This window comes from Mustela nivalis (assembly GCF_964662115.1).
Source record: "Mustela nivalis genome assembly, chromosome: 19".
Classification (NCBI taxonomy): Eukaryota; Metazoa; Chordata; class Mammalia; order Carnivora; family Mustelidae; genus Mustela; species Mustela nivalis.
In genome coordinates, this window is record NC_139038.1 from 35660149 (window position 1) to 35673593 (window position 13445).

Genomic DNA, 13445 nt, shown 5'->3' on the forward strand with positions numbered 1-13445 from the left:
CGAGGGGCCCTCTCACAGTTCTGGAGGGATCAGATTAAAACACAAATTGGGATATCTATACTCAAGCCCTGACCCCTTCGGAACCCCTGCCTGCCCCCTGGGTCCTTGTGGAGACGGCAGGCCTGACATTCTCACCTCCTGCAATTCCCAGCAGCGGCTCACCTTCCTCCCAGCCTTGAGTCTCTGTGTGGTTGCAGGTAATGCGAGACATGAACAATCAGTTCTAGGGGGTGCAGGCTCCCTCCGTGCACTGCAGATGCTCCAGACCTGCGACACTGATGCCATCCCCAGCCACACACATCCCCACGCCTCAACCTCAGGGCCAGGCCCCACTCGCCGCCCCACAAACTAGTGACTCTGCTCTGTAATGCCCACCTCACCCAGCACCACCTTCCGGGCCTGTCCCCCAGGATTCTGGAGCTTTCTCCACTCCCTGTGACCAAAGGGATGCTCCCACCCTGCCACTGAGTAGAAGGCTTCCTACAACCTCCCTGCAAGCCATCTGTCTACCCGAGAGAACCCCTCCGGCCCCCACTGTCTTCACAGTGGGGTCACTGTTTTTCTTCCCTTGCTGGTTGGTTCACACTCCAGCCAGGGGGTCACAAGTTTGTCCACCATCCTGTACCCCAGCAGCCCCCACCTGGCCTGCACAAAGGAGCTTCATAAAAATTGACTGAATGAACAGAGGTGGAGGGTGGATGACCTCTAGTTGGCAGTCAAGGAAATGGGAGGCACATAGAGGTCATGTGACCTGCTCAAGCCCCAGCACCAGGCAGAAGTGGTGTCCTCAGAGCTGCACACTCGATTAAACCAGCCTGTGTGTGTCCCTCCCACACCACCCAGCAATTCTGTAATTCCCGCGCACACTGACCGGGTGACCTAAAAATGCAGCTCAATTCTGACACTACCCACCCAGGGACAGCACCAGATCCCACAGATTAGTAAGAGCTCAGCCCCACGCCAGCGCCCTCTCCTTTCGGATGCCAATCCCCACTCCAGCTGGCCACCTGTCAACTGGCTATAAACTGGACATCCCCATGCCCCCCAGTTTGCTAGAGCAGCTCACAAAACTCAAGGTAACAGTTCACTTACTAGACCTCCAGTTTACTATAAAAGGACAGGACTCAGGAGGAGCCAGATGGAGGAGGCCACAGACAAGGCACGTGGAAGGGCACAGGTGCTTCCCAACCCTCCCTGAGGGCTCCACCTCTTGGAGTCTCACTGTGCTCACCAACCCGAAAGCCTTCAAGTCCAGCCGTTTCGGGTTTGCATGGAGCCTCTGTTACACAGCCACGGTTGACTGAAGCACTGGCTGCTGGTGACCCTCTCAATCTCCAGTTTCTGATCACAAGGCTGAGTCCAAAGGCAGCCAGGACTCGTCTTTAAGTGCTTTACAAAATCTCCTCATTAACATAATATAACATAACATAACACGCAGGTGTGGTGGAAAGGCTCGTTCTGAGTATCAAGACTCTGATTTCACTTCTAACACACTTCTACCACTCACCGCTTAGGAAATCCCAAGGGTTTTAGGTGCTCTGCAACAGGAACAGGTGAAAAACAAATATTTATTTCTTACTATAAATCACAATGTCCCTGCCAGGTAAGCCATGACATAACTAAAGACTATGCACAACCCCCCCCTGCTAAAATACACAACTGGTCCTGGGACACTGGGCACGTGTCCTGCTCAGCAGCCCCAGTGGCAGAGAGCCGAGCAGGCATGTGCAATGGCCAGGGACAGTTCATGGACTCCACCAGCCCCAAATTCTTCTCATTCTCTACCAGAACAGATGTTCCCAGTTACCAGCTTCCCGAACCCAATGCTGCTAAGCCCCAGGTGACTGACCAACCAATGAAAACATCACAGTCCCCACAGAGTGATCTCAGGAAAGAAAAGCATCTTTAGGCTCCTGAGGCTCCTGAAACTCCCGGCCAGGTGGGAGGCCCCACATCCTGGGAGCAGGTTCCCAGTCAGAAAGAAAAGACTGACCCCAAGGGGGTCCCACCCACCTCTCATCACCCTGCTCCCTGATTCCTGGGCCAAGGTCCTGCCCATATGCACCACAACACTTCTCTGTGCAGCCTAGGTGACCTAGGGCAGCCTAAACTCTGTGGGCCTCAGTATCCCCATCTGCAACATGAGCCCTCAGTGAGTAACACCAACAAGGACATCTCAGGCTGTCCTAAGGATAAAAGTAGCCAATAATGCAAAGGAGCCTTGCACAGGTGAAAAGCCACCTGATAAACATTTCCTTCCCAGCCCCACTCCAGCATGAAGGCCTGACCACAGTGGAATCCTGTTCAATAAAACCTCTTGATCCCCAATATCACAGAGGGAGGAACAATGAACTGAAAACAACTCTAAGCAAAGATTCCGGTGCACGGAGTTCCAGAGTAAGTGGCTGCAGCCACCTTTTCTTAGGAGAAGGGGTCCTGCCCTTTTCTGGAAACACCTTCCACCACCCACTGGGTGGGCCCCAGCTGCCACCAGATGTTGCAGCCCCCATCCCCTAGACGCTGCTGGCTGGTCAAGGTGGACACCTGACTGTGCAAGACCAACACGTGGATTCTCTCTCCCGTGGAACTGAACCAGAGACCAAAGGACTTGGTCCTTGAGGGCCCCAGATGGGGAGCAGTCAGCTTTGGGAAAGTCACAGCAGAAGGATGCTGAGCCCAGAGGGGATGAGAGGCTTTTGTGTTCAGATGGTTTCCACTTCTTGCCTTCCCACCCTTTGGGTTACAGATACCCACCCCCCACCAGCCTTCCAGTACTTTCCACCTCCTGCCTAAGCTAGTCTGCATAAATGCCATAGCAACAGCCAATTTCCAGAGAATTAAAAATGTAATAAGAAGCACTTAGGAAAGAACTCCCACAAATCAGTGAGAAAGGGGACAATCCAGTGTGAAGAATGCACAAACGATTTCAACACACACCTCACAGAAAAGGAAGAGAAATGAACGGTGATTTGCCTATGAAAAGGTGCCAGGACCTCACTGGTCATCAGGGAAAAGTAAATTCAAACGCAATGAGATTTCCACAGCTAAAGTTAGCAAACAACGAACCACACGCAGCTGACACTCCCCAGACACTCCCCAGCGCCGGTGAGGATGCACAGTAGGCCCGGCCCTGCTCAGCAGATGGGAATGTGAATGGGCTCAACGGCTCCGAAAACCGCCTGCCGAACACGCTATAGCCGAACACGCGCGCCTCAGGGCCCCACACCCACTGTGGGGTGCCAACATGACCCAGACACGGGTCCTGGGGGAGGCATCAAGTCGCGAACACCAAGAGTGGCAGCTGCCAGGGGCTGGGTGCAGGGGAAGGGGGAGTCAGGGCGTAAAGGGCACAGGGTCCAATGAGTCGTAGAGAAATGCCGGAGGACGGCTGTACGACAGGCTGGAAGCGCTTGATGTCACCGAACTGCACACTTCCAGGGTTAGGACGGTCACTGCTGCGTGGATTTACCCACAATTCGAAGAAACACGGACCCCAGGCAATCTGACTCATGGGCACCGGGGCAGTCATGGGAGGGTCCGGGGCAGTATTTTCCCTAAGAGCCCGAACTGGAAATGCACCCACCGCCCCTCCACATGAACGGATGAAGACGGCAGAGACCAGACCGACTACCGGCCCCCACAAGCAGCGTCAGGGCCTTTCATCACTGAGTGTGGAGCAAACAGCAGCCAGTTACTTAGATCAGACCAGAAACAGTCAACAGCACCTGCGCTGGAGTCGGAAGGGGTTTCCAGGGAGAAGGGAGACAGAGATTGGGAAGGGGCACTGTGGTTTGGGGGGCGGCTACTGTTCTATTCGACACGTTCACCGTGATCACCCATCAGGCTTACACTCTGCACACTTTATAAATGCCTGTGACACTTCGATGTTAAATATATACATGTGGTCCCTGCCTTACAATGGTTCCACACACAAGCTTTAGACTTTAGAATGGTGCAAAAGTGACAGGCATTCATTAAAACCCATCCTTCCAACTGTGAATGTGGATCTTTCCAGGCTAATGATCTGTGCGGGGGGTCAGTGGGATCCTCTCTCTGGACGCGGGGCGGTGGCAGGAGCCCTGGCTCCCAATGAGCAATGCCGTCACTAGGGTCTACAACTCACACTCACCAGCCTGCCGCGCCCGGACCACCACTCTGTGCTTCCCTTCCAGTACGTGCTCAACCAATTACACAGCCATCGAACACTTACAAAACAGGCTTTGTGTTAGATGATTTTGACTACCTGTTGGCTAATGTAAGTGTTCTGAACACATTTAAGGTAGGCAAAGCTAAATTACAATGTTCACTCGGGGGGCGCCTGGGGGGCCCAGTCGGTTAAGTGTCTGCGTTCGGCTCAGGGCATGATCCTGGATCCCAGGGTCCTGGGAGGGAGCCCTGTACCCAGCTCCCTCCTCGGCCGGGATCCTGCTTCTCCCTCTCCCTCTGCTCCTCCCCGTGCTTGTGCTCGCTCACTCTCTGTCAAATAAATAAAATTAAAAACAAACAAATAAAAAAAACAATGTTTAGTAGCTTAGGTGTATTCGATGTATTTTCGCCAGCTTATGACACATTTATGGCCACACATACGCATCGCAAGTCAAGGAAGATCTTTGTATGGGTGTGCGCACACACACACACACACACACACACACACACACTCTTAACTCATGAACCAAACACAATTCCTTCATTTGATCCCCCCCCGGAGGACCTCAGGGAGTCTGGTCACTCAGGGACGTCATCTGGGGCAGGAGGTCTACATGAGAGAAAGCTGCAGTTATCCGAACGGGGGATGCCAGGGCCACCGGAAGGGACCAATACAGCAGTGCGCCTGCCCTGCGGGTGCCAAGCACCCAGGGCTAAGCAGGAGGGCCCGAATCAGTACCAGGCAGGAGCAAAGCACAGCAGGAATCCCTGAGATGGAGGTGGAGGCATGTCCCAGCAGGCACTCCTCAAGCCTTGCGCCGCCTCCTGTTTCTCTGACTAAGCAAGCGATGGACTCCGTGCCGGACGCGCCCTCTCCCACGCTGTTCCATACCGTGCGCCTTTCTGCCCATGGCAGAGGCCGTGGGCCTCACTCCTCCTCCCCCTCACTCCCATCCTGGTGGGACGCTCACCCCCTCAGACACACAATAGGGCAGACGCAGGGGCAGCTGGCAGAAGTGAACAATTGCTCGGTTATTCACTGAGGCCAAATCAGGCACTGCACGGGGCAGGGGTTGCCTGTGACACCATCCATCCTTTTATGGGACACCATTTCATGGAGTAACACAGAATTGTGAGGCTGGGTAACAACACAACCACGCAAAAATGCAAAGAGGAAATGCCAAATGGAACACGGTCCCACACAAATGTCTGGTCCCAGAGGCACTGGGTTTGGGAGGAGAGGCAGACGGCAGTGGTCACTGCCTGCTGGGGTCATCCAGGAAGTACAGGACATCCTCCAGGAAACCTCTGGGCCTGCTAGAAAACAAAAGTTGGGCAGGGCGTGGTATCACCCTACCAGCTCACTTGGACTCACAGAGTCCCAACAGCAAAGAGGCCTGGGCAACCAGAAGTTAACCCCACTGAGTCAGGGAAATGGGGCCAGAGAGCAAGCTCCTGGCTGAAGGCCACAGACCAGAGACAGACTCAGGCCTCAGGACTCAGAATCTAGTGCTCCTCCCACCGCACCTCTACTGGCTGGAGGTGGAGGACAGAGGACTGGTCCCAGGTTCAATCTCATGTGCTAAACTAATCCTCACTTGTCCATGTTTGTGGATGGGTGTGTTTTTTTTGTTTTTTTTTGTTTTTTTTTTTTTATTTGACAGAGAGAAATCACAAGTAGATGGAGAGGCAGGTAGAGAGAGAGAGAGAGAGAGAGGAAAGCAGGCTCCCTGCTGAGCAGAGAGCCCGATGCGGGACTCGATCCCAGGACCCTGAGATCATGACCTGAGCCGAAGGCAGCGGCTTAACCCACTGAGCCACCCAGGCGCCCCCTTTTTTTTTTTAATTTTTTTTATTTTTTATGGATGGGTGTGTTGTAAACACACTAAAGGTCACCCCACCTGTGAGGAAGAGGACACACACGTGCACACCCACACCCCCCTATCCGGGCAGCGGGGCCCTCAGCACCACAGCTGACTAGGGAATGGCAGCAGCCACCTCCCGGCGCAGAGATGAAAGGCCCGCAGGCTCTGCCACCAGACAGCACAAGCTCAGGCCGTGCGGGCTGTGGAGTCGGCCCACGGACAGGAAAGTCCAACAAACCCAGGCCAGGGAGGCTGCCAGGAGCTGGCTGACAGCCACGTTATGTTCAAGTCAACAGAGAGTGACGGCTTCTCTACAACGCCCAGAGAAACTCTGAAAGGGCCCCAGAGTCGCTGAGCCCCGACACACGCCCAGAGCTGAGTAAAGGATGCGAGACCTCAGAAACAAGCACATTGAGCCCCCGGCCTCTCAGAACCCCGAGCGCAGGAAACACTCCGACAGGGACCCACGGGACCTCAGCTCCCCAAGGCCCCAGGGCCCGGGCGCCAAAGCAGGCTCCTGAACCCCAGCAACGCCAGGCTGCGGGTTCAGGGAACAGGTGCTTGGATGCCCACCCAGTGCGGCCCCCTTACTACGCTTCTTGTTGCTTTTGCTTTTACCCGAAGTGTAACAACTGGAGCTCTGAAAAGTTTTCTCATCGGTGAACAGCACAGGACGGAGACAGGACAGGAGTCCAGCTAAGCTGCCCCACAGGAGTCCAGCTAAGCTGCCCCACGCTGGAGGGGACAGTGCAGGTCCCTGAGCAGGAAGGTGAGCCGCATGTGAGCAGGAGGAGCCCCCTTCTCCCCACCCCCACCCTACTGCCACCAACCCATGGGGCTCAGCACGAGCTCACTCCCTTGGAACAGGGATGGCCGGGAGACCCAGAATGCCTCCAATGACAGAGAACGTCCTCTCTCATATGGAACACCGGCCTCGGCTCTTCCTTTAGATACCAAAGGAACGAGTTAGAAAGGATATACCCAGCACAAGTGCTCACGAGACATTCCTAGACAGCCAGCAATACAAAAACACACACCAGAAGTCTGGCTCTCACCTTGGGCCCCTCCATCACATGGCAGGAGACCCAGGAGTCCCCGGATCCCCGCCCGCCACCCCAAGGGGTCAGATGCAGCCCAGCCTGAGCAGCCCGTACATGAGGGAGATGGGGCTGGTCTCCTTTGGGGCCTGTTGCACAAGTACTTGTTACTCGCCTACTGTACACCCCAGGCTCAGATGCCACATGAGAAAAGGCTCAGTCTGATTTCTAGTTCCTCCACCACAGGACGAGAAAGTTTGGTGTCACAAGGATAAGGAAAGGCTCCAGTAAGAAGGAGGTGAGAATAATCTGAAAGTGTACACACACACACCCAGGGTTTAGGTCTAGGGCATATCTCCCCTTCCCTCCCTCCACTGCCTGAGCTGGTAGGCCACGTCTGAGCGCCTGCCCTTCTGACACTTCTCCTGGGTGACCTGGTCCCAACACGACCTCCCTCCAACACAAGGGCAGGGCAGGTGGCATCGCTTGGAGATGCACGATTAACAGGAACAACCCCAGCAGGACGTGAGGCTGTGGCGGCAGCTGCCCACAGCCAGGCCCTCCGTGGGGGCACGTGCTACACTCCAGGCCCCTCCTGCAGGTCTACACCTTCTCTTTACAGCTGAACCATGGTGTCCTCACTCCTGCTCTGACCCTCGGCTGAAGACGGGCCAGCTGTGTGATCAGGGCCACACAGTACAGAATTAAACCCTCATATTTATGGTGAACTCATATTTTACAAAAGTGCAGAGGCAGCTGGATGGGACAAGAATAGTCTTTTCAACAGATGATAATGAAATAACTAAATATCCATATGCAAAGTAAGAACACATAGTTTTACCTGAAACTACACGTGAAAACCTTACCTCAAGATGGATCCCAATGCTTGCTTTGACAGTACATACAAATACTGGAACAAAATGGATCACAGACCCAAACACATGAGCTGAAACTGTAAAATTTCCAAGGAAAAAAACACAGAAAATCTTTGTGACCTTGGCCTAAGCAAAGGTCTCCTAGATATAACCCCAAAGACATCAACCACTAAAAAGACTGACAAACTGAACTTAACCAAAACTTAAAACCTGTGATCCTCAGAAGACACCATTAAGAAAAATGAAGACAAGCCAAAGACTAGGAAAAATGTTAGCAAGTCACAGAGCTGATAAAGGAATTGCATCATTGTACCCAGAATAAAGAACTGTTACAACTGAGTAAGAAGACAAAGAATCCAATCTTTAAAAAAATGAACAAAAGACAAAAACAGGGGCGCCTGGGTGGCTCAGTGGGTTAAAGCCTCTGCCTTCGGCTCAGGTCATGATCCCAGAGTTTGCATCAGGCTCTCTGCTCAGCAGGGAGACTGCTTCCTCCTCTCTCTCTCTCTGCCTCCCTCTCTGCCTACTTGTGATCTCTGTCTGTCAAATAAATAAATAAAATCTTAAAAAAAAAAAAAAAAGACAAAAACAAATGTCTGGCACCTGGGCCCATGCCGCACACACTCTGGCACTCTCTCTCTCACACACACACAAATACAAATGGCTGATAAGCACGTGAAAAGATGTTCCACAACAACAGTCATCAGGGAAATGCAAATCAAAACCACAACTGGATACCACTTCACACCCACAAGGATGATTATAGTGAAAAAGGTAGACAACAGGGGTGCCTGGCCGACTCAGTAAGTAGAGCACAAGGCTCCTAATCTCAGGACCTTGAGTTCAAGCCCCACATTGGGCATAGAGTCTATTAAAAAAAAAAAAAAAATGGAAAGTAGACAATAGTAAGTGTTGGCAAGAATGTGGAGCACTGGAATCCTCACACACTGCTGATGGGACTGTAAGATGAAACAGCTGGGCAAACAGTCTGGAAGTTCATCAAAAGGTCAAACATAGAGTCGCCCTAACACCCAGCAATTCCTCTCCTAGGTGTATACTAAAGAGAATTGAAAAGGCCACACAAACGTTCAATATTCATAGCAGCATTATTCATTATAGCCAAAAAGTGGGAACAACCCAACTGTTAACTGGCAAATAAAATGTATGATATCGGGGCACCTGGGTGGCTCAGTGGGTTAAAGCCTCTGCTTTCGGCTCAGGTGATGACCCCAGGGTCCTGGGATCGAGCCCCACATCCGCATCGGGCTCTCTTCTCATCAGGAGCCTGCTTCCTCCTCTCTCTGCCTGCATCTCTGCCTACTTGTGATCTCTGTCTGTCAAATAAATAAATAAATAAATAAATCTTTTTTTTTTTTTTTTAATGTATGATATCTGTACAATAAGGTACAAGACAGCTGTTACAACAGGGATGAACTTCAAAGACATCGTTCCAAGTGCAAGAAGCCAGATGCAAGAGAGACTACATGTTATATGATTTCTTTTATATGATGTGTCCAGAGAGGGCACAATTTAAAGACAGAAAGCAGATCAGAGTAATGGGATGGGGGCCGGGTAGGGGCACAGACTGACTGCAAAGAGGCACCAGGAAGCTTTGGACAGTGCTGGAAATGTCTAAAACCTGACTGTGGTGACCGCTGGACAATTCTGTATGTTTACTGAAAGTCAACAAATCATATGTTTACAATGAATGCACTGTACGGCACACAATTTATATCTCAATAAAGCCACTTAAAAAGTAAAATGTAAAAATAAATACAATAAAAACAAACCAAATGTTATTAAATTTGAACTAGATACCTTGGCAGTACATGCTGAAAGTTCCACAAGCAAAAGAAAACTGGACAGGAGATCTTAAAAGTTCTAAACACCAAAAAAAAAAAAAAAAAAGGCAGAGTGATGAAGGTATTAACTCACCCTATATTGTGGTGATCATTTCCCCATGTGCACAATTATCAAATCATCAGTGTGTACACCTTAAACTTGCACAACGTTATGTCAATTTTATCTCAAAAAAGCTGGAAGGGACTGGACAAAATTATAGATGTGTTTTTAAAAATTAGCATCCAATCATTTTTCTCTGTTCGATATTATCAACAACATTAACAGAGACCTGAAAAGATACTTTCTCATCAGGTGCCTGAAGGCTCCATGGGGCCATCCCCTAAAAATCATCTGAACCCCCTGGGCTCCCCAGTCCACCCTTGGGGAAACATATGAAAGTACTGCTAAGGTCATTTCTCGGTCCAAACCTCCCTGAGCAAGTTGGCCCGAGGCACAAGGAAGCCAAGAGGACAGCTTCTGGACTGGACAGGTCCAGGAGAGCACAGCTGTGGTGCTCTAAGGTAGCCTACGACATTCACCATGGGTGCCAGACCCAATCGATTAGTTGTGGCTGACCCGGGTGTTTGTTAATGGATTCTGAAACCAAGTCCAGATTTCGTGTCAAAGAGTGTCCCAAATGATTAGCAAGGTCTACCACACAGAATCTGGAAGTGGTATTATAAAGGCCTTGTATTTGTGATTTGTCCAAACACCCAGGCAAAGTGTGTCCTAGTCCCAGGTTCTATAGGAAATGCCACATTAAACTTTTGATACCTCTGCCATGCCACAGCTAGGTGCTATTATGGCCTGCACTGGCCACCTAATATTCTTTTTAGGCCATTACAGCAATCAGTATTTTGAGGACTTAAGGTGCACTATTCTGAACAGTGTACAAGCATCAACCCACTGTAGAGAAAAGGAAACTGTGTGACCCAGAGCACAGAGCAGCTTGCCGAATGTCACTCAGCCTAAGAGGCTGGAAGAACATCAGAGATGGAAGAGGATGAATTCAATTAGCAATAATCGCGCCTCGGATAAACCTCATTGGCTACGATACTGCCACTGTGCAAAGCTGGAAGAGGATGAATTCAAACAACCGCTTCAATCAGATGTGGGGATGTCAGCCCACCGGCCTCCAGGGGATCCCCATACCCAGCTGAGCTGCCCCGCACTTCTGCCTGGGACACAAGCAGGCAATAAGGCCTTCTACCCACTTCTGGGTGTTCCAAAAACTGTGCTATCTCCACCCCTCTATTTTCCCAGACACACCCCCCTGTTGGGCTTCCAAAATCAGGGTAGAGCGGTTCTCAAATTTCAGTGGACATCAGACTCACTTGAGAAAGGGTTTCAATGCCAGTTCCTAGGCCCCAGCAAGTCCAAGGCAGGGCCTGCGAAATGCACATTGAACAAGCTTCCCCACTACTGGCAGTGGGTGGTCCTGGACTACATTTGAAGGAAACCTGGCCTGGTGGGTGTCCCAAGGCCAACTGTGAGGTCTAGGAGACCCCCAGATCAGAAGAGATTCTTCAGAAGCCAGGATCAGGAGACCCAACTTGAAAGTCTCCCTCATGTCCAAATGATCTGTCCTTTTCCTTCTTTTCTTTCCACAGCAAATGACCCCCATGAGAAGATGGAAAGGGAGGAACCCAAGCTAAAGTTCTGGGTCAGGCCACACTCTTTACAGGCAGCAAAGCAGAGTGGGAACAAGTGGACTGGGAGTCCACAATTTGTGGTTCTGCTCCCAGAGACACTTCCAACCAGTTCTCTGAGACCTTGGGCAAGTAACTTCCTGGTTGGTGTCTCAGGTCTCCCTGCCACCCCAAAAAAAAAAAAAAAAAAAAAAGGCCAGAGAACCAGGCAGGTCCTCTCCAGTCTCCTGTTTTCCAACAAGGACTCGCAGCCTCTCCCCCATTGATCATAATCTCCTTGGGCCGAGCGCCACTCCCCCTACCCACCCACCATATTCACAGGCACCAGGTGGTCAGAAGAGTGCGAAGCTTCTGTCCAGATGGCGTGGCGAGTGTTCAGAACCACTGGCCGGGTCGTCACACTAAGCCACCAAAGAAAGCCAAAACTGGCGATGGCGTGATGTCAATCCCTTGACAATGACCACTTTGTAAGCACAAGCGAAGCGCTGGGCACCGTGCTAACCCCTCGCCAGCGTCGCACCAAGAACCTCACCCCCGCCCTAGGGGTTTCCCACTCAGTCTCCCCTGTGTGCAGACCAGGGAGCTGAGGAGCACAGGGGCGAAGCGACTGACCCAAGGTCACCCCGCCGGAGGGGCCGGGACGGGGCCGGGACGCGGCAGCCCGGGGCCCCACCCACGGTCTGAGTGGAGGTCGCGCGGAGCCCCGGGCGGTGAGGCGCAGGGATGGCCGCGGGCCCAGTAGAACCCACCGCACGTCTGCGGGGCGCACCGCGCGGGCGCGCCCTGCCCACTCCGCGTTCCGCCCCGGGCCTCGCCCTGCCGCACGCCCGGGGCCGCGCCGGCCGCTCACCAGACTTCGGCGGGTAGCGATAGGCCGAGTTCGCCTGGATGTCGATGTCCTCCACGCCCGCGATGCGGCGGCTCAGAATGGAGCCCATGGTGCGCGGCGAGCCGGGCCGGGGCCTGGACGCGGGCGTCAGCGGCGTCCTCACGCGGACATAGCCCGGACCAGGCCACACGGACACTCGCCCACCGCCGCGGGTACCTCGGCCTCCAAGCCCCAACCCCCAGCTCGGCCGGGGCCGCGACGCCACGGCGGCCCTCCGCTCCTCCCCGGGCACGGGGCACCTCGGGAAACGGAGTCCCCTCGCTACCGAGGACGACGGGCTGCACCGCAGGAAACCCGCCAAAGAACTACATGTTCCAGGATGCCCTTCGCTGCGGCCCCGTGAAGATGCTGACCGGGACTCCGGGACAAACCAAATGGACGTGAATCCAGAGGGGAGGAACCATCACCCACACCGCAAACTGACTTTCCCTCTTCATTCCCAGCACGGCCTTAACATTCTTAATCTTTAGTCTCCTAATAATCTGTTCACATATAGATTCTTATAGGAACCCAGCGCCTTCCATTTACTCCCTCTCTGAAATATCTCCCTGAGCCACCGTGGTTCTCCCCACTTCCCAGGGTTGATCTCCTGCCCCGTCCAGAAGAGGGCACACCTTTACCTGCCACCTGGCAATAGCTGGGAGGGAACCCAAGCCGACCAGGAGTTGGGGTTCACAGGAGAAGCTAAGAGCTTCTTTTGGCCTTTTCCAGAACTCAAGGCTTCTCTTTAGCTCTACATCCAGAACAATTACTTTGAAGACATAATTATACAGCTCCACAGACTTCTCCCCATTTTACCTATAGAGAAACTGAGGCACGAAGAAGGGACGGCTGCATATGAGGTGCTGAAGGCAAGTTTTAAAAATTGGTTAGGATTAAAGGCCTGCAGGTTGCAATGTACTTTCCTGGCTTTTGATTCACATAAAATTCTGTAAGCAGACCCAGTGGAGATTATTTCCACCTGTTCTTGGGTTGCGAAAGTAATGGTTTCCCAAGGCAAGTCTGCTGTAGCAGGAAAGCAGCTGGGGAGGGCAGCAGGTGGCAAAGGGTCTCAAATGATAAATGCACCAAATTCCACATTAAAATGAGTCCTGCAGGGCTCCTGGGTGGCTCAGTTGGTTAAGCAACTGCCTTCGGCTCAG

The 13445-nt window shown here is 52.5% G+C and overlaps 1 protein-coding gene across 8 annotated transcripts in view; it reads right to left on the bottom strand.

Annotated features, from left to right (window-relative positions):
* The window catches only part of MGRN1 (mahogunin ring finger 1), a 56659-nt gene extending 44040 nt beyond the window's left edge, over window positions 1-12619 (bottom strand). For 7 of the 8 annotated variants that reach the window (XM_082713114.1, XM_082713115.1, XM_082713111.1 and 4 more), the window contains exon 1: window positions 12265-12605. In XM_082713114.1, the coding sequence (XP_082569240.1) occupies window positions 12265-12352 (88 nt within the window). In that variant the 5' untranslated portion in view covers window positions 12353-12605. Of the gene's footprint in view, window positions 1-12264 lie in introns of all 8 variants that reach the window. The other variant, XM_082713108.1, reaches the window with a different exon arrangement.
* Window positions 12620-13445: the final 826 nt, after the last annotated feature.